Source organism: Ambystoma mexicanum, chromosome 7p (assembly GCF_040938575.1).
Source record: "Ambystoma mexicanum isolate Mex_15411 chromosome 7p, UKY_AmexF1_1, whole genome shotgun sequence".
In the NCBI taxonomy this organism is placed as follows: domain Eukaryota; kingdom Metazoa; phylum Chordata; class Amphibia; order Caudata; family Ambystomatidae; genus Ambystoma; species Ambystoma mexicanum.
This window is the reverse complement of record NC_090939.1, coordinates 695,210,286-695,233,780: the sequence shown is the minus strand read 5'-3', so window position 1 is coordinate 695,233,780 and position 23,495 is coordinate 695,210,286. Positions and strand designations below refer to the sequence as shown.

General features: G+C 48.0%; 1 protein-coding gene across 3 annotated transcripts in view; it reads left to right on the top strand.

The window, feature by feature from the left end:
• ZNF654 (zinc finger protein 654) overlaps nt 1-23,495 on the top strand; it is a 389,308-nt gene that overhangs the window by 109,311 nt on the left and 256,502 nt on the right. For all 3 annotated transcript variants that reach the window (XM_069636777.1, XM_069636778.1, XM_069636776.1), the window contains exon 3: nt 18,102-18,183. In XM_069636777.1, the coding sequence (XP_069492878.1) occupies nt 18,102-18,183 (82 nt within the window). The remainder of the gene's footprint in view (nt 1-18,101; nt 18,184-23,495) is intronic.

Genomic DNA, 23,495 nt, shown 5'->3' with positions numbered 1-23,495 from the left:
CAAGCTCTTTAAACCCAAAACACTCAAGGACTGGTCGACGAAACGCTGGGCCCACTATGCCAGGCAGCTAGAGGCCATGGACATTGAGGGATCGTTCAGCGATGGCAGCAACGCCGCCGTATCAGACGGCGAGGGCAGAGGGGTGACTTCAGACACCCATGTGCAATCCCCTGACATCGGAGGACTGGCCACCGGTCCAGTTATGGGGAAAACGCCCAGCAGCAGCAGCGCAACCCACACCACTTCCTCTAAATACATCAGCCCCAGCCGTGACTCGACACGCGTGTCGAGCGATCGGCAACGGAAGGCACCGAAAGAGCGGTTCAATGATTGTGTCCTCTGCGCGTTCCCGTTCACGATCGCCACATGAAGGTGCCACTCTCCCAATAGTCCTAGATGCTCCTTCGTCAGAAGACCACTCCGACCTCTATGCTCCCAAGTCAAAGCATGTACCGTCTACTCCCGAGATTCGGCGACCTCCATCTACCTCCGAATCTCGACGCCAGGCGTCGAAACCCTCAAATACCTAAAACCTCCGGAAATCATTCCTCTAGTCACGGGAAGGGGGAGAAACACAAGAAACCTGCAGAACACCATAAGGACAAACATAAGGCTCCTAAGGAAATGGGGAAAGTCCAAAAGTCCCTGGCACTACCCCTAAGAGTAAAATTGCCTCTCCCACCTCTCAGGATGAGGTACCAGAACAGGAGAGGTTTATTCCCAGTTCCAGGGAATGGAACGCAGCCGATATTGATGGGGGGTGATGAGAACAATGTAATTTACGGCAGACTTCTATGAGGAAGACCCAAACTATTTTCATAGTCCTGCTACCTCTGCCCCTTCGGGTTCTAAAGACTCCACTCAGAGGTTCTCTGAGATTGGTCACATACCCCTTGGTGGTTGAATCTTACCACCCAGAATCATACTGTGAAGAGACGGAACCACAAATGATGACCTGACCGGCGGGGGAGGGGGCCGGAGGAGGAGCTGCTTGACTTGCCAATTGATGATCAGCCGCCACTCAATGATTTCTGATTTATCATTTTCAGATAGACACACAGGATTCCATCAGATAGACCCACAGGATTCCAAGAAGATAGGGATTTCGGAGAAGAAATCCTAGGTGACTAAAGAGCCATTACCCAGGCTATCCTGATATTAAAATTAATCCAGCGTAGAATTGATCCCTCGCTGGTAACCCCAAATCTTATTCGTGCAGTCAACCCATGGGTGGAAAAATTATTCTGAGCCGCACCCTCCGATCCCACGTACATAAGGGGTCAATTAGAACCCGACTCCCTGGTGGTAACAACCACCAGGAAAAGGGCAGGTACACCACAGAAGCTCCTCCCGATAAGGAGAGCAAAAGAATATATGCTCTGGGTAGGAAGGTTGCCTCCACGTCAGACTATCGGGCACATATTGCTAACAGTACCACGCTTTTAGCAAGCTATAACTGTCACCAATGGGAACCACTAAAGAGCCAGTTGGCCCAACTTGCAGCAGACGGAAGGTCCGTATCTGGATGCATCCATAAAGCAAACTTTGCAGCAGATAATGCTGGAAGACTGATGGCCGAAGGCACAGTAATAAAAAGCCATGCTTGGCTAAGGCAGTCGGGGTTCAAACCCGAGACCCAAGCCACGCTTATAGACCTGCCAGTAGAGCTGAACGTTCTATTCGGCAAAGCAGTGGAGGAGGCATTAAAGACAGCTAAAGATGAGTACGAGACAGAGTGGAAATTATAATTTTCGTTGCTTTCACGGCCAAGCCTCCCAGAGGGGTTCCAGCTACTACCAAAATAAAGGACCCTGATGGGGAAACTATCAGTTCCAGACATCACAGGGATTCACCAGAGGCCAGCGCAGGCGCCGTACTAGGGGTAGAGGCAGCCCCGCCAGAGGTGCTACGCCACCTAGTAAACGGTGACCTTCCGCTTCTGGTCACCTCCCATGCATCCCCAGTAGGGGGCGCATTGCCATCTTCACCCACGCATGGGAGGGGATCACTTCGGACAGGTGGGTGCTGTCCACAATGTCCGCAGGATACTGTATAGAACTATTAGTGCGCCCCCACAACCATCCTCCAAGTCAGAAGGTACACTCGGAGCACCAGAAAATCCTTCTCGAGGAAATCGCCACTCTACTTGCAAAGGACACCATAGAAATCGTCCCGGGCAACCGGGTAAACAGGGGTATTTATTCTACCTACTTCCCTGTGCCAAAAAAAATCTAACCATGCGCCCAGTATTAGATGTGCGCCCTGCAAACGAGGATGTCGAGCCACAAAATTTCTGCATGTCTACGCTCCAAGAGGCAATACCCCTACTAAAAAGGGGGGATTACATGGCAACATTGGATATGAAAGATGCATATTTTCATATTTCAATGTTCCCAGCGCACAGAAAATTCTTGGTTTTCAAGATGGACAACCAGCACTACCAGTTCAAGGTGCTGCCCTTCGGTATAGCCTCGGCTCCAAGAGTATTCACCAAGGTACTGGCGGTGGTGGCGGCGCACCTACGCAGGGAGGCAATCCCAGTGTACCCTTACCTGGACGACTGGCTCATCACAGGCGAAAACCTCTTAATTTGCAGACTAAATATTCAAAGAACAATCAACCACCTCTTCCAATTGGGCTTTTCAATCAACAAGAAAAAATCAAGCCTGGTGCCAAGCACCTCAAAACAGTTCCTAGGAGCTGTCCTAAACACACAAGAAGAGTTGGCCTTTCTATCAGAGGAAAGAATTCGCAATATGTTGCTGCAAATTCCTCTATCAGTCCGGTCGCCAAATAAGGGTGTCCAAAGCGATGCGTTTGCTAGGCATGATGGCATCTTGCATTTACCTGGTTCCCCACGTGCGTCTGCACATGCGACCCATGCAGGAATGGTTGGCGAAACAGTGGTCTCAAGCAAGTGGTCAGTGGGACGATCTCGTGGTAGTTTTGCCAACACCAGTACAAAGTCTGCACTGGTGGACAAGAGAAAATCTTACGAAGGGGAAACCCTTCTACGATCTAGAGATACAGGCCATTGTCACAACAGACGCCTCCCTAGCAGGGTGGGGAGCCCACTACCTGCACCATACAGCTCAGGGTCTCTGGTCGCTCAGTGGCTCAGAACCACATCAATCTGCTAGAACTTCTAGCAGTCTTCAGAGTGCTTCGGGCATTCGAACCTCTCCTATCAAACCAATCAGTGCAGATCCTAACAGACAGCACAACCGCAATGTTTTACCCAAACAAACAAGGGGGCACTCAATCTCCCAATCTGTCCAAGCTTACCCAGAGAATTTGGAAATGGGCACTCAAACGTAACATTTACTTATCATCCCAACCTGTTCCAGTGGAACTCAACTCACTAGCAGATGCTCTGGGCAGAGAATCCCCTCCTAGAGTAAGGCTAGTGGCAATTACACGGAGAGGTTGTAGGAGACATCTTCTCTCAGTGGGTTTTCCCCACTATAGACCTATTTGAAACAAGCGAAAACAGGCAATGCCCAGACTTCGCATCCAAGCTCCCGTGCCGGTACAACCTACTCTCCCAGCACAAGGGGCTAACGGTGCATGCTCAACCCAACTCGAACTTGACAGGATTGCTTCCTGAAGTCCTAGAGTTCAGACATCTCAATTTACCCCAGAGATGTATGGATATCTTGAGAAAACCTAACACGAGGCACTGTTACTATGGCCAATGGAAACGACGATTTGTTATTTGGTGCCGTAATAAGCAAATCAACCCAATTGATTGTACTTCTGATGTTGTAACCTATATGCTACACCTATGCAGGGTTAGTGTTTAACTCACTTAAAGTGCACCTGGCGCCTTTTATCAGCCTACACCACTTCCCATAACAAGGTGTCATGGTGGAAAGTGCCAGTCGTCAAAGCATTTATGGAAGGGGTAAAAAAACTCTACCCTCCAATTTCTAGCCCACCACCAGGTTGGGACCTTAATGTGGTACTTGCTAAGCTCATGAGTCCTCCCTTTGAGCCCATCCGCAAATCTAGTCTCAAACACCTGACTTATAAAACCAGAGAGAATATTTTGGAAGTGAAAGCCACTTACTCCTACGTCCCGTCCCCTTTCCTCTATACTTATGGGACATCTCTCCGTCCTGTGGGATGGGACCGGAGCACTTTTGTAAAAAGCATCAATTTTTTTTTTTCTAAATTTGTCCCTCCTCTCTTTCCTGCGCGGGGCCCGGCACGCAGCCGTAACCCCGCCCACGTTGGTTCCGCCCCGCGCATCGCCCATCAGTCCTTTTCTCCGCACAATCGGGGCCGGACGCACTTGCATCCTCGGAAGTTTTCTTCCGTTTTTCCCCTCTCTGGTGCTCGCTAGCGTTCGTTTACTAGTCTGTCTGTTTTTTAAACTAGATTTTCCAGAATGTTCATCGTGTCACCGTCGCTTCGCGAGGGCGGATCCCCATCCTCTTTGTTTAGAGTGTTTGGGTCCGGAACACCGTTGGGACTCCTGTTTTTACTGTGACTCCCTTTCGGTCTGGGCTCTTCAACGTCGGTTGGAGCGGTGGGAGGAGGTGTTCGGTTGGACTCCTCCTTCGCATTTTCAGGCGTTCATCGTCGAGAAGAAAAAACGCCCGGTAAGTTCTTTGATTTTCAGAGCACCCCGGCCGGGGGTTACCTTCCCGGTTTCCTCTCGAGCCAGGAGGGGCGTCGTTCGCTCTGTTACCGGGGTTCGCCCTGAGGTGCCTGTCGGGCCTAATAATTCTACCGGAGTTTTCTCCGAGGGTCTCCGTAAGGGGCCTGTGTTCACCGGAGTATACTCCGAGGCCCCTCTTGTGGGGGCTGTGTAGACCCAGTTCTACTGAGTTGTGGGGTACCAGTGCTTGCTCTGAGGCCGTTCTTTCGGCTTCCCTCAAAAACAAAACCAGGGTACGCCCCGAGGTTTTTGCTGGGCTTGAGGTTACCGAACGCATGTTCGAGGCCCGTGCCGATAAGGCTTCTACCGGGCCTAGGTCAGAGGTTCCTCGTACAGAGGCTAAGGCTACCAACAGTTCTGAGGGGCCGGGCAAGGCCCTGTCGGTGACAGCGCACCGTTCCCGCTCTTGTGGTGACACCAGATCTGTTGAGGGGGCAAAGAAGAAAGTTTCTTCTTTTACCGGCAGTGCCGAGGCTCTTCCTTCGAAGGCTCAGTTGGCGGTTGGTATGTCGCAGAAACATTCCAGGCCTCATAGTACCGGCTCTGCCGAGGTTCCTTACGTTAAGGCTAAGATTAAGACCCCTGATCCATCGACTGGGACCCCTGCCTCACTTCCTCACGTGCCGCAGTTCCCCTCAGATGAGGACGAAATGGCGCCCGTTCCCGCCACGACCACGGTGGCCATTTTACGTACTACCCCTACAACTACGCCATCGGCCCCTGGTGTAAGGTTCGGTCATTCGGGTGAACCTAAGGTCCCTTGTGCGCATCCTTACCGGCTGGTTTATGATTGGAACGCCCGGATGCCTCTTCCGCACAATGTTTCGTTGCCCGCGGGGGCGGCTCCCTTGATTTATGTGGATACGTCGGCGGAGGGGCCGGTGTGGCACCCTTCCCCGTTGCGTCCCTGGATTTGTCCACCTCATGAGAGGCCTCATCAGGTTCCGAAACAATCTCCTGAGGACGCCTTTTTCGGTAAATTTCAAGCGCTTATGCGCACCGACCCCATGAGGGAATATTTCAAGGGGCTTTTCAAGGAGATATGTCCACCCGCGCCTCTGGCTCCACCCGTCCTGTCGGTGGTCCCGCCGGCGCCTTCCTTGCCCGTAGTGCCTCCCCCCCCCCCCCCCCCCCCTGCGCTTCCGCCTGTGCCACCATTGTCCCCAGTGGACAAGGCAGTGCCTGACTCGGCTCAGCAGGTGCCGGACCTGTCAGATGACCCTCAAGGCGATCAGGACGAGGACCTGCCCCGCTCTACCAGAGCTTTCCATGACCGGGTACTGGACAGGATGAGCTTCTTAGATGTTCCGGTGCCCGAGGCACCTGCCCCGCAGGAGGGCCTGCTTTCTGGGGCGTTCACCTCGTCTCCTTTGGAGCGTACCGGCCTGTTCTTGCAGAAGGACGTTCTGGCCGAGGTCCGAAGAGTTTGGGAAAAGCCACACTCGGGACTTTTTGTCAATAAAAAGATTGACGCGAGGTACAGGCTACATTCCTCGGAAGAAGTGGCCTTGTCGTCTTGTCCGCCTCCCTCCTCCACAGTGGTGGCTGCGGCCACGTTGCAATCCAGACCTGCAGCTTCCTCCTCCGCGACGGCGACTCAGGTCTTGGGAAAGGAGGACAAGCTCCTGGACTCCTTAGGGAGGAAAATCTTTGCCAATTCGGCCTTGCAGCTCAGGCAGGCCAATGCAGAATTGATTTTGGCGGGAGCTAACATGCGGATGCGGATGTGGAGTGGTCTGTCGGAGTTGGAGGAGCACATTCCGGTCGAGAAGCTGGAGGATTTCAGAGGAGGCCTTTCCGATGCCAGGGACTTGGCCCAGGATCTCCTGGAGGCTGCGGCTCATCACGTAGACACCTCGGCTCGGGGTCTGATGCTAGGGGTTGATACCTCGCGGCAAGCATGGCTATATGCCACTAAGTTCCCGAAGGAGGTGCAAGACAAGGTTCTGGACCTTCCATTTGATGGTAAGGAGCTTTTTCACTCTTCTACTGATGTAGAGCTCACCAAAGACAGCACTCAGACGGCCAAATCATTGTTCTGGTTAAACCTCCCTTCAAGACTCAAAGGCCGTTGTCGCAAGGTCGACCTTCCTCTGGTTTTAGGGGCTTTCTCGACCGCATAAATCGCAGAGTGGATACTCCTGCGAGGAATAACCGCCGTAGACAGCGTACACGGTATTTCTCCCGCTCCTCAGCCTCCTCATCAGGTTCAGGTGGCGCCGCCACGATAAACCTGCCAAATGAGGGTTTTCCGCGCTCACACGAGACCCCGGTGGGAGGACGCATTGTGTCTCATTGGGAGGCGTGGCAGACCATCACAGAAGACAGATGGGTCTTGTCAGTCACTCGAGCGGGCTTCCGCTTACCTTGACCCCCGACCCCACCCCTCAACCCTCCTTTTCAGCTGTCGAGCTCACCCTCCCTCAAGGCCGAGGTTCAGAAACTTCTGCTCCTCAGAGCTGTGGAACCTGTTCCCCTTGGGGAACGAGGGGAGGGCTTCTACTCCCGGCTGTTTACGGTGCCCAAACCCAACCAGGCTGGCCTGCGCACCATCCTAGACCTTTCCCAGTGCAATCTTTCCCTACCCCAAGAGAAATTCAAGATGATCACATCTGGCCAGATTCACTCCTCGTTGCAAGCGGGCGATTGGCTCAGCGTGGTGGATGTTCAGGATGCGTACATGCATACCTTGATTTGGAACCCACACAGGAGATGGCTCCATTTCTCTTTGGGAGAGGAGCAATTCCAGTTTCGTTTGCATCCTTTTGGCCTCAGTTCAGAGCCGCGTGTCTTCACGAAGATGTCGCTGATCGCGGCCCATCTTTGTCTCCAGGGTATCCATGTGTATCCCTATTTGGATGACTGGCTCCTACACAGCCCTTGCCATTTGGCAGCAGTGGGCAACCTCCAGTCTCTCCTTCAGCTCCTGTTCTATCTTGGGCTGTCGGTGAACTGGCGGAAATCCTCCATGACGGTCTCACAGGACCTGACTTTCCTGGGTTTTCGTTGGAACACGATAGACTGCCGAGTGTATCTGACCGGGGACAGAATGGCGGATCTGTTGGCCATGTGTCAGATGTTTACGCAGTCGGAGAGCATGTCGGCCTGGTGGTTCCAGAGGCTTCTGGGCCTCATGGCCTCGTGTGTGCTGGCTCTTCCTCTTGCTCGTCTCAAAATGAGACGGACCCAGATGGCTCTGCGGAGTTCCTGGCGTCAGACTGTGGACCCGGATTCCAAACGGATAATTATTCCGGATTCCATGAGCGTGGACCTGGACTGGTGGTCTTCTCTCAGCAACATGTCAGTGGTTGTCGGGTTCCAGGACCAAAGCCCATGGTGACGATCACAACAGACTCCTCCCTTTTCAGGTGGGGTGCGACGTTGGATCATCTTCAGGTCTCGGACCTCTGGTCATCTCAGGACAAGCTCCTGCACATTAATCAATTGGAGCTTCTGGCGATTTTTCTGGCGCTCAAGGCTTTCAGACCTCTCCTTGTCAACAAGGTGGTCCGCATAAGAACGGACAATGCGGTGTCCATGTACTACATAAACAAGCGAGGGGGAACGAAGTCTCCTCCTCTCGTGGATCTGTCCATCCAGATTTGGGAGTGGGCTGTGCTTCATTGGGGTCTGGCTGCTTGCAGTGCATATCCTGGGCCGGCTGAATGTCACCGCGGATGCCCTCAGCCGGCGGACAGTGGTCAGCTACGAGTGGGAGTTGAAGGCGGAGATCCTATCATGGATTTTCTCGCGTTGGGGTGGACTTCTTCGCCACGGCGGTAAACAAGAAGCTTCCTCAGTACGCCTCCAGAGGGGGGGTGCTGGGAGCCTCCTCTCTGGGGGACGCACTCGAGATACCATGGCACAACATGAGAGCTTACTCCTTCTCGCCTCTTCCTCTGGTTCATCGAGCAATTTGGAAGTTGAAGAGTTCTGTCAACTGTTCTCTTCTACTGATAGCTCTGTGGTGGCCGGCCAGGTTTTGGTTCTCAGAACTTCAACACCTGTCGGTGTGTCCGCCGATCAGGTTACCAGTAACTCCCGATCTTCTTCACCAAGGGGAACAGCAGATGTGGCACCCCTCCCCACAATCGCTCAGCTTGGTGGCATGGTGCCTGAGTTCACGGCTCTAGAGCCTTTGGGTTTGTCTGCGGATAACATGCGTATTATCCAGGAAGCTAGGAAACCCTCGACCACATCCCAATACAAGAGTAAATGGCTCAGGTTCTGTCATTGGTGTTTGGAGAAAGAATTGGACCCGAGGGTTGCAATGTTTGACACGGTGCTGTCCTTTGTCTCCTCCCTAGCAGAGTCAGGGGTTCGTCTTGTCCTGCAGGACTTATCTCTCAGCGATTTCCGCCTACCTCTCTACAGACCGGTGTTCTTATTCGTTAACTAACCCAGTGGTGAAGACATTTTGCTGGTTTGACACGACTCTACCCTCCGGTTTGTAGTCTGCACCCGCCTTGGGACCTAAATGTAGTCCTGATGCCGCTGTGCCATAAACCTTTTGAGCCAATGGCTACGGTTGACCTCAAGTACGTGCCTTGGAAAGTTTTCTTTCTGGTAGCCGTTACGTCGGCGAGGAGAGTGAGCGAGCTCCAGGCATTGTCGGTGGAGCATCCTTTCTTGGTCTTTCACAAGGAGAAGGTAGTCCTTCGTACAAACTCAGCTTTCCTACCAAAGGTAGTGACCGAATTCCATCTGAATCAGTGGATTTCCCTTCCGGTCTTTTTTCGGAACCCTGCCTCGGAGGCGGAAAGGGTTCTACACTGCCTGGATGTCCGAAGAGCTCTTAGGTTCTACCTGGACAGGACTTCCGAGCTTCGGAGTTCTTCCCAACTGTTTGTGACCTTCGGTAAACCCCAGGGCAGGCCGGCGTCTAAGGCATCCATTTCCAGATGGATTTCTGCCTGTATCGTGGAATCTTTCACCGTCCAAAAGCTGAAACCTCCTAAGGTTATCCATGCACATCGGGTGCGAGGCAAGGCAGCTGCGGTTGCTTTTCAGAAGTATGTTCCCTGGGAGTCCATCGCTAGAGCGGCTACTTGGGCCTCCCCATCTGCTTTCTGTAAGCATTACTGCCTCGATATGAGCTCTAGGGCTGACGCTCAGTTCGGCCAGGCTGTGCTGAAGAACCTGTTTCAGAAAGGGTTATTTCCATCCACCCGTAGTTCCTGTAAGGAGTGCTTGGGATTCTCCCATAAGTATGGAGGAAAGGGGACGGGACGTAGGAGTATTACCAGGTTACTCACCGTAGTGACCACCTTACTCCTAGTCCATAGTCCCCTTTCCTCCATACGCCCGCCCGCTGTCCCCTCTAATAAGGTTCCTCTGTTATTGCTAATGGGTCTTGGACCCTGCGATAGAAAAGGACTGATGGGCGATGTGTGGGGCGGAGCCAAGGTGGGCGGGGTTACGGCTGCGTGCCGGGCCCCGCGCAGGAAAGAGGAGGGACAAATTTAGAAAAAAGCAGTTTGGATGCTTTTTACAAAAGTGCTCCGGTCCCGTCCCACAGGACGGAGAGATGTCCCATAAGTATGGAGGAAAGGGGACTATGGACTAGGAGTAAGGTGGTCACTATGGTGAGTAACCTGGTAATTCCTGCACATAGAAACCTTCTATTACACACATACAAAAAAGAAATGCTAAAATTTAAAACTGCATCGGCTGAAATACCAAACCATGCGCCTGTGTGTGTGTTGCCGCAGAACGTTTTACAAAAGGAACACAAAAAATATAGACAGCATACAAAATAGAAGACAAGATTCCAAATGGTTTGAATTAGCTCTCTACCTTTCACCAGAAAACCAATATCAAATAAGTGAACCCCTAATATGTTGCAGTTACTGCACTACAAAACTAGACAACAACCAAACTCCTTCACGTGCTATCACAAATAATTTGGAATTGTTCCCACTACCAAAAACCCTGAAACAACTCAATTTGTATGAGAGCATCATAATTCAAACAGTTCACCCATTTCAAGCAATTATACGCCTTCACCCAAAAACCGCAAAATTACCTCCCTCTGAATTGGTCAAAGGCATTCGTAGCAAAGTAGTTTATTTGCCATTAGATCGAACAGAAAATGTATACACTCTAGGAGTGCAACGTTCAATAGAGCATGCTTTAATTGTCTTAGTAAATGGTGTATCAACAATAGACAAATTTGGCAACAACTCGTAGACTTACATAAAGTTAGACAAGCCTTGCAATATCTAAAAGACAATAACGAATACTACAAGGAAATAAATATTGACGAAAGCTTAAGGGAAACAACTGAAATAATTGAAGCGTCATCAGAAACTGGACAATTCGAACTTCTAGATCCAGCTGCAGTATCCACTCTTTTGGACCAGTACACAATTCATCTATTGCATTCCAATGAAAGCATAGATGATGCACTAGAAACTTACCAAATGCGACAAACCAAAGGTTCACCAATGAGCATATGGGGAAAAAAGTATAGAAGCATGTGCTTTTCCAATGCTATTTCCTACTGGCAAAGGTGGAAGATATGATGATAGACCCACTCACATTACGGCATCCGAATACTGCTCATTACGAATGTATTCGCAAGATCCCAGATTTAGACAAAATGTGGAATACATATTCCACCTACTCTTTGAAAGTGAACTAGCAACCCTATGTTACGGAGTTGCACACATTTTGAAATCTGGAACCCACTTTCAAAATATGTCAGCTATGTAATTAATACAAAAAGTACAAGAAAAAGACGAGGTTTTACAATCAAGTATAACACATTTGTTTGCAAACATGCGCGGTACGAAAGAATACTGGTTCCGACGGCACGGAGACATACGTTGTATGATCAGAAACGTTGGACCACCTACTTGGTTTGTTACACTAAATTGTGCAGAATATGCATGGGAAGATTAGAGTTCCTAAGCATCAAACAACAACAAAACCAACATAGATTTATTATGCAAAGGTAGCGGGCGCCCCTCTCTCGACAGAACAAGGCCTGATAACCTGTTCAGTGGTTATTAACCACTTGAGAGTTCGCAGCCACTGCTTTTACTCACTGTGCCTTTCACAGATGGGAAATATCCATTTGCATATCAGTCTTTGTCCTGCCCAGGGGCAGTCCAGCACCGAAATGCAATGGCAATTCCAACCTGAACGAGAGTACCACCAGCAACCCCATACACGTGTTTCACCCTTGTTGGGGATCATCAGTGAGGTGAAGCTGATGCCTCTCTAAGCACAGTGAGAGGGAGACCACGTCTGGTTGCCCCCAGGAGACCTAGGGTTACCAATCCCAGGTTCCTTGAAATGTAGTATGCAAAGGTAGCGGGCGCCCCTCTCTCGACAGAACAAGGCCTGATAACCTGTTCAGTGGTTATTAACCACTTGAGAGTTCGCAGCCACTGCTTTTACTGATATGCAAATGGATATTTCCCATCTGTGAAAGGCACAGTGAGTAAAAGCAGTGGCTGCGAACTCTCAAGTGGTTAATAACCACTGAACAGGTTATGTCTGTTCTTGCGAGAGAGGGGCGCCCGCTACCTTTGTAAAACTATTTGTTAAGGAACCTGGGATTGGTAACCCTAGGTCTCCTGGGGGCAACCAGACCTGGTCTCCCTCTCACTGTGCTTAGAGAGGCATCAGCTTCACCTCACTGATGATCCCCAACAAGGGTGAAACACGTGTATGGGGTTGCTGGTGGTACTCTCGTTCAGATTGGAATTGCCATTGTATTTCGGTGCTGGACTGCCCCTGGGCAGGACAAAGACTGATATGCAAATGGATATTTCCCATCTGTGAAAGGCACAGTGAGTAAAAGCAGTGGCTGCGAACTCTCAAGTGGTTAATAACCACTGAACAGGTTATCATGTCTGTTCTTGCGAGAGAGGGGCGCCCGCTACCTTTGTAAAACAACATAGATTTATTAACACCTGGAGAACTTTGCTCTCTAGACCCAGTTAATGTGTGAAGATATTTCCATCGTCGTTTCATTGCTATGCTACACTTTATTTGCAATAAAACTGTTCCTCCCCTCGGAGAAGTGCAACACTTCTTTTGGAGAAAAGAATACCAAGCAAGAAGAGCACCACATATTCACATGCTTTTATGGATCAAAGGTGCACCTAAATTTGGTTACGACACTGATGCCACTGTTTTGCAGTTCATCCAAAAATATGTCACTTGTGAAATCCCTTCACAACGGACACATACTAACCTGCATGGGCAGATTTTACAATTTCAAAGACACAAATGTGGCAAATATTGTCGTTGCAAATACAAAAACAAAGGGAAACACTACACCAAATGCCGCTTTGGGTTCCCTAGACCAGTTACAGAAACAGGCGAAGTGAACAACTTCATGTCTTCAGTTCGACATAGTGTTAAAGGTAAATCACCTAAGAACACGTATTACATAAAAAGAACAGAAGAATCAAAATATATCAATGATTGCATTCCATAAGAGGGCAATGATTGCATTGTAAACATAGATGTGCAGTACGTTGCAGACAATTCCACTGCTGTTGCACGATATGTTACAGCCTACTTAACAAAAGCAGAAAAAACAGAGCTTCAAGACCTCTGGGATGACCTATCATCAGATAAAACACTATCTCAGAAATTGTACAGCCTAGGCATAAAAATGCTCTCTCATAGAGAATGTGGCGCCTATGAAGCGGCAGATTATTTAACCGGTACTGCTTTGTACGGAAAATCAGACAACATAGTATGGCTAAGTCTTGGTCCTGCTAAATCTAGAAAGAGTTCTGAAATCATATGAGGACATAGAAACAATTGCCAGAAATGATCCCAACAGCCAAGACATTTTAAAAAACAATTTACTGGACACATACTATCTGAACAGGAGTAGCACTTTGGAAAGCATGTGTCTATAACACATAGCTCAAAACTTTGCATACAAAAATAATTTAAAACCTGATGAAAGCAAAGGCAGATATAGAGTCACAGATTGCGAAGGCAGCTTAGTGAAACTTACCAAACGAAGCTTAATCATGTTAAATTGTCATAGTTCTTTCTGTTGAGGAGTTTTTAATATTACATGTCTCTGCTACAACTTTTTAAACCATGGAGAAAAGAGGAAGAGATACTAGATAACTATGACTGCTATGAAGATGCTTTCAAAGCAAATGAAAGCGCTTTCACCGATGTGAACATTACGCAGTACAAAACAATTTTGCACAATGAACGGCAACACGAAGAACTACTTCAGGCCCAACTAGATAAGGACTCTTCCGACAGTAGTCAACCTTCTGTAACAGGAAGCCAAGAACCACTAGGATAGCCAATGAGGCAGAATTAGCTATGACAGAAGTGGAAAACGGCATGTGTCACTATCAAAAAGATATAGAAGACTTAACTGTACAACAAGCAAAACTTAAAGATTAGCGCACCATTTTTGAAGACCTAACAAAACAAATTGCACATGGTGTACAACACGAAAATAAAGAATGTAACTGCCAAAATTACAAACCTATACTGCTGTACGTCAGTGGTGAAGCTGGGTCATGAAAAACCACCTTAATCGAAATCAGCAAGTTCCTTCAACAATTGACAACAAGATGTCAGCTGTTGTAACTGCCCCCACAGGTTTAGCTGCCTACAACATAGGCGGTGTCACTTTACACCGATTATTACTTCTTCCAGTAGAACACCAAAACAAATTAGACTATTGCAACCGCAGAAGCTGCAATGGAACTACGCAGAGTATTAAGCAAATGAAAATGCTACTAATAGATGAAGTGTGCATGGTCTCTAACCTAATGTTGGCTTTGATTCACCTCAGATTGCAAGAAGTACTTAAAACTACGAAGAACTCTTTGCAGGGAAACATTGTTTTCGGAGCTCTTCTACAATTGACACCAGTGAAAGGTGAACCTATTTTTAAAACCTTAGGACACAAACTCTGCCGTAAAACTGTTGGCAGCATTGGAAATGTCAACCTTTGGCAACATTTCCAATACAGAGAATTAACAGAAAACATGTGGCAATCTGCAGATCTCACTTATGCCAACATCCTAAAAAGTATTAGAGTTGGTGTACTATCTCAAGAAGCACAAGCAATATTGAAAAACCGGCACATTCATGTACTTTATGGCGATAATGCAAGCGCTACTGATGTTATGGAACAATTAGCGCACAAAAATGTCAATTGTATGGCCTTAATGCCAACTCTTGCAAGCTGTTTCAAATTCAATGAAATAATGTTAAATAAAGAAATGCAACCAATAATGGAAATTTGCGAGAGCAGCATCCCCGGAACAAGCTCAGATCCATCTATATTATGTTTGCCACTTCCTTCACAAGCTGGGCTTCTCCCTCAACTCGAAGAAGTCACAGATGATACCATCACATAGACTCCAGTTCATTGGAGCAGTCCTGGACACATCCCTGGGGAAAGCCTTGCCACCAGATGTGAGGGCTCAAGATATTCTACAGATGGTCATCCAGTTTCAAAATGCCTAGCGTCTACCAGCATTCGACTTTTTGAGGTTGCTCGGCCACATGGCATCCTGCATTTTTCTAGTGCCAGAGGCTTGCCTGAGAATGAGATCCCTCCAATGGGCGCTAGGGACTAAGTGGTCACAATACTCAGGAAAGATGTCAGATCTCCTATTAATCCCGGACAGAGTGGCTCAAGACCTTCAGTGGTGGGCCTGCCGGTAGAACGTCTTGAAAGGAGAACTGTTTTGGCAACCATGGCCGGAGATAACAGTAGTCACGGACGCTTCACTCACGGGGTGGGGAGCCCATGCCAACAACTTGACCATCAGCTGTCGTTGGTCTCCATCGGAGTCCAGACTTCACATCAACCTATTAGAGCTGAGAGCGATCAGACTAGCGCTGAAGGCTTTCCTGCCACCAGTACAGGGAAAGAATGTCCTGATGACGGACAACACAGTGGCTATGCATTACCTCAACAAAAAGAGGAGGCGTAGGGTCACTGCCACTGTGCAGAGGCGATGCAGCTCTGGTTTTGGGCAAATCAAGAAGGAAGCTCTATATTGGCAGTTAACCTAGCCGGAGAGAAGAACTCTATGGCAGACGCCCTGAGCAGGCAGAACAGTTTCCTACGAGTGGGAACTAGCTGGGGAAGTCCTTGAAGAGATCTTTGCCCTTTGGGGAACCCCTCAAGTGAATCTGTTCGCCACCAGAATCAACTGGAAGTGCGGTCAGTATTGCTCAAGGGAATTTCCCCCGAGAGGAGCTCTAGGGGACGCGTTTATGGTGGACTGGGAGTTTCCACTTCTGTACGCGTTTCCTCCAGTCCCCGTCATTCCTCAAATGATCAGGGGGTTGAGAAGATTCCGGAAACCCATGATCATAATTGCCCCGGATTGGGCCAGGAGAACGTGGTACCCGGATCTTCTAGACATGTCCATCTGTCCTCCAATTCGTCTTCTGCAAAGAGGATCTTCTCTCGCAGAAGGAAGGTTGGGTTCTCATCCGGATATCAGGACCCTCAACCTTCATGCCTGGTTTCTGAAAGGTTGAGATGCAAAGATTGGGACCTCCCAGATGACGTAATGGAGGTGTTGCTTTCAGCCAGAAGGCCAGCAACAAAATCTTTATACCGCTGCCGTTGGATCAAATTTTGCAGCTGGTGTAGAGAAAAGAATATTGAACCCTTTTCATGTAGTATACCGATGGTGCTATCTTTTTTGCTATATTAGCAAATTCAGGTCTTCAAGTTGGCACAATCAAAAGCCTCTTCAGCGCTGTCAATCTTCATGCGCACTGCGGAGGAGCCTTCATACTTCAAATTGCCCATAGTGATACAATTTCTGAAAGGCTTAGCTAATGTTTTTCCACCCAGCTCCTTTTAAGTTCCACTGTGGGACCTAAACCTAGTCTTGAAATTTCTAATGGGTACTCCATTCGAACCCCTTCATTCTTGTTCGTTAAGGTCTTTTGAGTGGCTTTAACATCTGCCTGAAGAGTGAACAATTAACAAACTTTGACTCGCAAACCTCCACATACAATCTTTTATAAAGATAAGGTAGTTCTCCAAGTGAAGCCGAATTGTCTCCCAAAGGTGGTCTCAAAATTCCACAAAAAATAACCTTACCCTCCTCCCCATCCAGGGAAAGAGGAAGAGAGATTACACAGGCTGGAGCCAAGGCCTGCCTTGAGTTTTTACATTAGCAGACTTGCGAGGATTAGGCAAGCAGACCAATTGTTTGTGGGGTATGCAGGGCACACGTTAGGTTTACCGATTACAAAACGGACCATCTCAAGATGGATTATATTAACTATTATAGAGTGCTATAAATTAGCAGGAAAAGAGCCCCCTGAACACCTCGGGGCTCATTCAACCAGGAGTATCGCAGCCTCTTCAGGTCTCCAAAGAGGAGTTCCAATTAAAGACACGTGTGGCTGCCACATGATCGTCCACACATACTTTCACTAAATTCTACAGTCTTGATTCCTCCTCTAGCTAGGAGACCAGATTTGGAAAAGCTGTGTTGCACTCTGCATCTTTAAAAGGAAACATTTTGTTTCACTCCCACCTCCTTTACACACTACTGCTTTGGGAGTCTATCAAAGATGAAGAATACGTGGGAGGAAACAATCCATTTGAAGAACAAGTTACTTACCAACTGTAACGTTCTTTCGACTGTTTCTCCCATATATTCCTTATCACCCCTCCCATCCTTCCCTTTTAGTTGCAGCCTATGCTCCTTCAAGGTTATTAACCATTTCATACAAGGCAAAAACAGCACCTCAATACGGAACTGAGCAACTGACGCTGCGCAAGACTATTTATACCTATGGTGACGCCGATATGGAGGCCTTCGAGGAACACCGACTCGAGGGACGTCAACGCGCAGCGCCCCCTAATGTGAATTTTGTTTCCCGAGGCCACCATGCTGGAAGTGGGTTTATCAAAGATAAGGAATACGTGGGAGGAACATCAGTCGCAAGAACGTTAGTTGGTAAATAACTTTCTTCTCGCTTACATTTTCAAATTACACAAGGGAAATGTGTGTTCCCACAAAAATTCCTACACTATGCGCCCCATACCATTTTCTCATATGTACAGAGTCAATAAACGTAACATTACACAGTTGTGATAAACTGGAGTTTCTGCACAAGCATGCACCATACACTACCTTTTAGAGTCACTGTGGTAACATTTACTTTATTCTCACAGAAAGTTGGAGGGATACTGAAGTATTCCACTGGAATGTTTAATTCTTTGTTGATCATTTGTACTGTGCTCTTAGCAAATATCTTTGCCTTGTTAATTGAGCATGCATACATTTTCCTACTGCACACAAATATTTGGCTGGAACCTGTCATAATAATCTTTATAGCATTGTAACCATTGGTTGTAAAATGTGTGATGTGCATCAGATTTAATTGTATACATGTTGGGACTCTTATTTGCCTTTCTTTTAAGACATTTGTATGTTTTTCCAATTTACAGGAGTCTTTTTGAGCTACTACTCTTTTTTGGCAAAGATGAATTCTATGAAGCTCCTTTAAAAGAACTTATTGGCTCAGTGCAGGTAAGGGGTGTCTTTTTGTCTTTTATGTTCTTGCACTCTTAAATTGCAAACATTCAAGAATCCCTGAAGGGGTGACTATATGAGGACTTGATGCACATTTTGTAGATGTCTGGTAAGGGGATTTGCACTCATTTTCCAGTACCAGAGTCCTATACATTGAAGAATCCTTCTCTTTTGATTACAGCTGGATAAGTGCATTGTTACTCACTGCCTGTGTGCATGCTGTGGTCTACTGAATGTCTATACCGTATCCTATACCTGCTTGGTGGTCGCAGTTCAGTCCTTTTTAATGATGCGCCCCATGCTCATTCCTTCATATACCCGCAATATTTATACTGCCTGTATTAAAGACCGAGCATTTATTCCAAAGCATAGAAAAAGGCATTGGAATCCTGCACAAGCCACCACCCCATTACGCATGCCCCGGATTCCATGCCTCATTCTGTACTTTTAACATTTGATGTTTCTTCCAGAGCTTCATGTTTGCAGTGCCTCAAAATAATTTCTATAAAAGAAATGTGTATTAGGTTTTATAGTGAATCCAGACATAACCCCCGTTCTTCCCCATCCTTAATACTCCACACCAGCATAGGTCACCCTCAGATCAGCATAGCTTGTTATATTATGTTGATTTATCCCGTGCACAGCTACCACCCAAGAGCAATCTCCAGGCGCTTACGTGGCTCTGCAAGAAAAGAGGGTGGGCTGTGTTAGTGAGAATAGAATTATCAGAACCAGGAGACACTGATATCTGTGTGCGTTGTTTTGTGTGTGGATTGGTTGTGCGGCCTGGCTTGTTGTAACCTTAAGGGTAAGACTCAGTGCCTCAGATGTTTACTAGTGTTTGTGCAGAGTATGTAAGTCGTATGTGGTTAGGGTAGAAACATTTGTGCGCACTGGTTTGTTGTATCCGTAAGGGGAGTTCAGTGTAACTGATGTTGATGGAGTTGTGTTGGTGTGCATTTGTTTGTAGTGTGGATACATTTGAGGATTGTCCACTGGTATGTCCCGTCTGCATGGTATGTCCAAGTCTCTGAAAGTTTGTTTTAGTGTGGGATTTAATTGATGCATGGTGTGTATGTGGCTAGCCCATAGTTTGTGTATGCTGGCTCGGGTTATGTTGGAGAAGCAGGAGAGGAGGATTGGTTAGTGCATTGGTTATATCAACAGTACCTCAGTATGTCTTCAGCGCAGATCGGTTGCCACTCAATGGTACCCTCCAACACTCCTGGCTAGTTGGCCGTCCTGCTACGTCTCCAAGCATAAAAGCCAATTTTTCCCACTGGTTCCTCTGAGTGCAATGGGTTGGTTACACCTCGTAAGTGTCTAGTTACTCGGCAGGGGTAATTCAGAAGTGCTGCGGTTTGCTGTGAGAGTGGCTGCTAAATTGACGCCTAGTTGGTTTCTGTGAATCTTGACCGAGTGATGCGCGACTGGGCTACCCTAGTTATCTATGGTGATGATTGGTTGGTCTAAATCTTCAATTTAATGCGTTATTTGGCTGGTCTTTCCTGAAGGCGTTAATGGTCCGGCCTGGAGGTCTTTCACTAAATCTATTTGATGTGAGGCATGCTACTCTTCTTCGATCACTCTAGCTATGGCTTGTGACTGGGGAGCGCGGGTTAGGGGTATTTTTGGCATCCCTGCTTTCACCACTATTATCCTCGGTCTGTGACATTCTCACATAGTGCGTTTCTTTAGGTCCTCTATGCTTTAGCATGCTGTTGTCCCTTTGTGCTGTTCCTTGACAGTTGAATAACCATGTTTTTCGTAGTTTCCTGAAAGTGAGGTGGTCTTCTTTTGGTTCTAATTTCCTTTGGCATTGTGTTCCATAGGTTAGTGATTAAGTGTGAGAATGCAGTTCCATCGATTCCTCTTTTCGTATTGTTTTGACTCTATTTGCGGGTTGTTGCTTAATCTTGGGTCTCTTCTTGGTTGTTAGCGGCTGATCTTAGTCTGGAGGAATTCGGCTCCTTTTCTGTGTAAGGATTTATGGGCAATGCAGAGGGCCTTGAATTATTTTTTTTCTTCACTTGTAGCAAATATAGGCTTCTCAGAGCTGGAGTGATGTCTCTTCTCTTTAATCTCAGGAGAATCCTAGCTGCCGTGTACTGGAAGCGCTTACGTTTTTTGAGTCTTTCAAGCATTCTTAGGCAGAGACTGTTAGCGTAGTAATTTTTATTACCAGGGATAGGATTGGAAGGGTTCTGTGTGGAAATGAGGTCTGGGACCAACCCCCTAAGCAGTCTAAGGAGATAAAAGCACTTCTCCAGCATGGGGTCTGGCATGGATTCACATGCTCATGAATATTCCCCGTTGTCAGGCTGGGAATCCTCGGTAAAGAAAAAATCAATATCAGTTTCGTTTCTGATCGGTCTTTCGTAGTAGTAACCAATCACTGATCTCTGCGTCATACTGACCACAGCCAATGACTGCCATCTCCCTAAGCCCCGCCTCTGGCAGCCATCTTCAGATTTTTACCGCACGTTCAAGTTTTGGGATCCTCGTGCTATTGTTCTCGAGATTTAGTGCTTTTTTCGCGCTTTTCCGTAGGAAAATCTTCTCTTTCGGTCAAAAGAGCCTCAAGCTCCACCGTTTATCCGATCAACGGGGACACGTGTCGGATTCTTCTACGCCCCTCAAGGGTGAAGATTTCGTCGAGCCACGCTTTTGAGGGCTTGGCTCCTGCAGCCCGGATGCAAGTTGCTTGTGGACTGCAGGGAGGTTCTTGCCAGAGCATCGTCGACTCGTGCTACGGTCACAAGTTGAAGCATTTCGTTACGTGGTGCCGGTCGCAGAAGATAACCCCTCTGAGGGTCATGGCCCGCAGATTCTTCCATACTTGTTGTCCTTGGCCAAGGAGGAACTGGCGCACACCTCTAATAAGGTGCATCTGGTGGATATATCCTGCTACACCAGGTCGCCAGGAAAGTCTTCTCTTTGGTCCCACCGTCTCGTCAAGGAATTCCTGAAGGGACTGTTTGGATCTTTCCTGCCAGTGAAGGCCCCTGACCCAGCGTGGGAACTCAACGTGGTGCTGACGAGGCTCATTGGGGGGACGAGGGGGGCTTTGGAGCCAATGCATCAGGCCCCTGTCAAGTTCCTAACGTGGAAGACTGCTCTCCTCGTGGCCATCACCTCTGCCAGAAGGGTAGGTGAGATCCAGGCACTATCCTGCAAACCGCCTTATCGGACTTACCACCAGCCGAGGGTGGTGCTGCGAATGCACCCCTCGTTTATGCCAAACGTGCCGTCGGAAATCCGCCTCAATGAACCTTCGGTGTTAGAAGTGTTTTTCCCGAAACCTTCGTCACCCTCTGAGAGTGCCTTGCACTCGCTGGACGTTGCCGTGCCCTGAAGTTCTACGTGTTATGCACAGAGTTTTTGAAAGGTTTCACAGCTGTTCATGAACTTTGGTCCTGTGATCCATGGGGAGGCCTTCATCTCAAGGTGGCTCTCTCCGGCTGCATCACGCACTGTCATCGGTTGGCGAACCGACTGCTGCCTGGCCGTCCGAGAGCCCACTTCGCCAGAGTGATCGCTGCGACGAAGGCGTTCCTGTCTGGTGTGCCCCTGCTGGACATCTGCAGGGCTGCTACGTGGAGGTCTATGCACGCCTTCACAAGATTCTCTTGTGTCAACAGGGATTCCAGGGAGGATTCTCTTGTGTCAACAGGGATTCCAGGGAGGAGTCCAGAGCAGTGCTACGCAACCTGTTCGCCTGAGGTGAGCCTGTTCCAGAGGTAAGGGTGATTCCTTGCCACCTCCCGTGGTTGTGTAATGTTGTACTGCTATGTATTCTTTATTCATGAGCATGTGAATCCATGCCAGACCCCATGCTGCAAAAGGAACAAGTTACTTATTGTTCTTCAGCATGGGCCTGGCATGGATTCACATGCGAACCCTCCCTCCTAACCCTCTGTGGCTCTTCTTAGTCATGCTGCCCCTTTGTGCTTCCCAAATCTGAAGATGGCTGCCAGAGGAGAGGACTGTCATTGGCAGGGGGCAGTATGAGCCTGAGGACAGTGATTGGTTCATGGGAGAAATACAGTTTGTAAGTGAAAGTTAATCTGTTTTTTCTTTTACAGAGGATTCCCAGCATGACTGGGAATATTCATTCAGCATATGAATCCATGCCAGATCCATCCTGGAGAATAAAAGTTACAGGTAAGTAACGTGTTCCTTCCTGTTCAACCCCCTCATGCTATTTGCTTCTTGAATCATCTTTTCTAGTGGCGTGTGCGGTCTCGTCACTCCTTTCTTAACAGTAGGATGATGTACCCAGTGCCTAACCTGATGACTAAATCTATCCCCCTCCCACAGACCAATGTCTTGTTTACATTGTTGAAATGTCTTTATTTCACCATTTGCCACCGTATCTCCCAGCTCTGCATCCTGCCATCCCACCCGCCCTACGAACCCTTTATCCCTAAATGCAGGTATGAAATCCACATTTCCGTGTAGTGGCGTGAAAGGTGATGGGAATGTCGTCTGTGTTCCCTTTTTACCAAACATGTCCCATGCCTCCATTGTCCCTTGTGAGATTGTATTAAAGTACAGTCACTTAGCCCTCTGCTGTTGGTCAAGTCAGGGTTGTTTCCACAGATGCTGACCCATTATGGCTTGTTCAATGAACAACCAATGTTTGTCTGATTCTCCTTGTAGCCACCCCACTATGGTTCGAATTTGGTAAGCCAGATCGTAATTCAATATGTTTCGGCATGAGTCTACTATTTTGATAGCCATCTTGCTTCTCCTGCTTATTCTCACTTTCGAGCTCCTCCCACCCCATCCCATATAAAAGTTAGTATTGATAGTTGCAGGTTGAGTATCCTCTGTTTGGGCCTGGACAGTGGAACATCCAGGAAAAGGTAAAAGTAGCCTTGGTAGTACGTTCATCTTAATCACTGCTAGTCTGCCCAGCAAGGTAAAATATAATTTGCTCCATCTGACTAGGTCTTTTAATAACCTCCATAAATGGAGCAGGATAGTTGGCATCCTCCAATCCCCCACCCCTTTTCCTTGTGATATTTATGCTCAGATATTTGCCTTTGCGTTTCACCCAAGGTAACGGTGCCGTCTGTTGGTTTTCCGCAACCGTGGTCTCTGGTCCCGAGATGTTGAGTACTTCCGATTTGTGTATATTTACTTTAAAACCCTGAGACCGCTCCTAATCTAGTTATTACCTCCATGACTGTTTTAATCGGTTCCAGCATGTTGGTCAAGGACAGCACTACGTCGTTCGTGAAGAGGCATATTTTATATTTCACCCCCTTACCCACACCCTGGATCCCCCTACTATTATCCCTCTG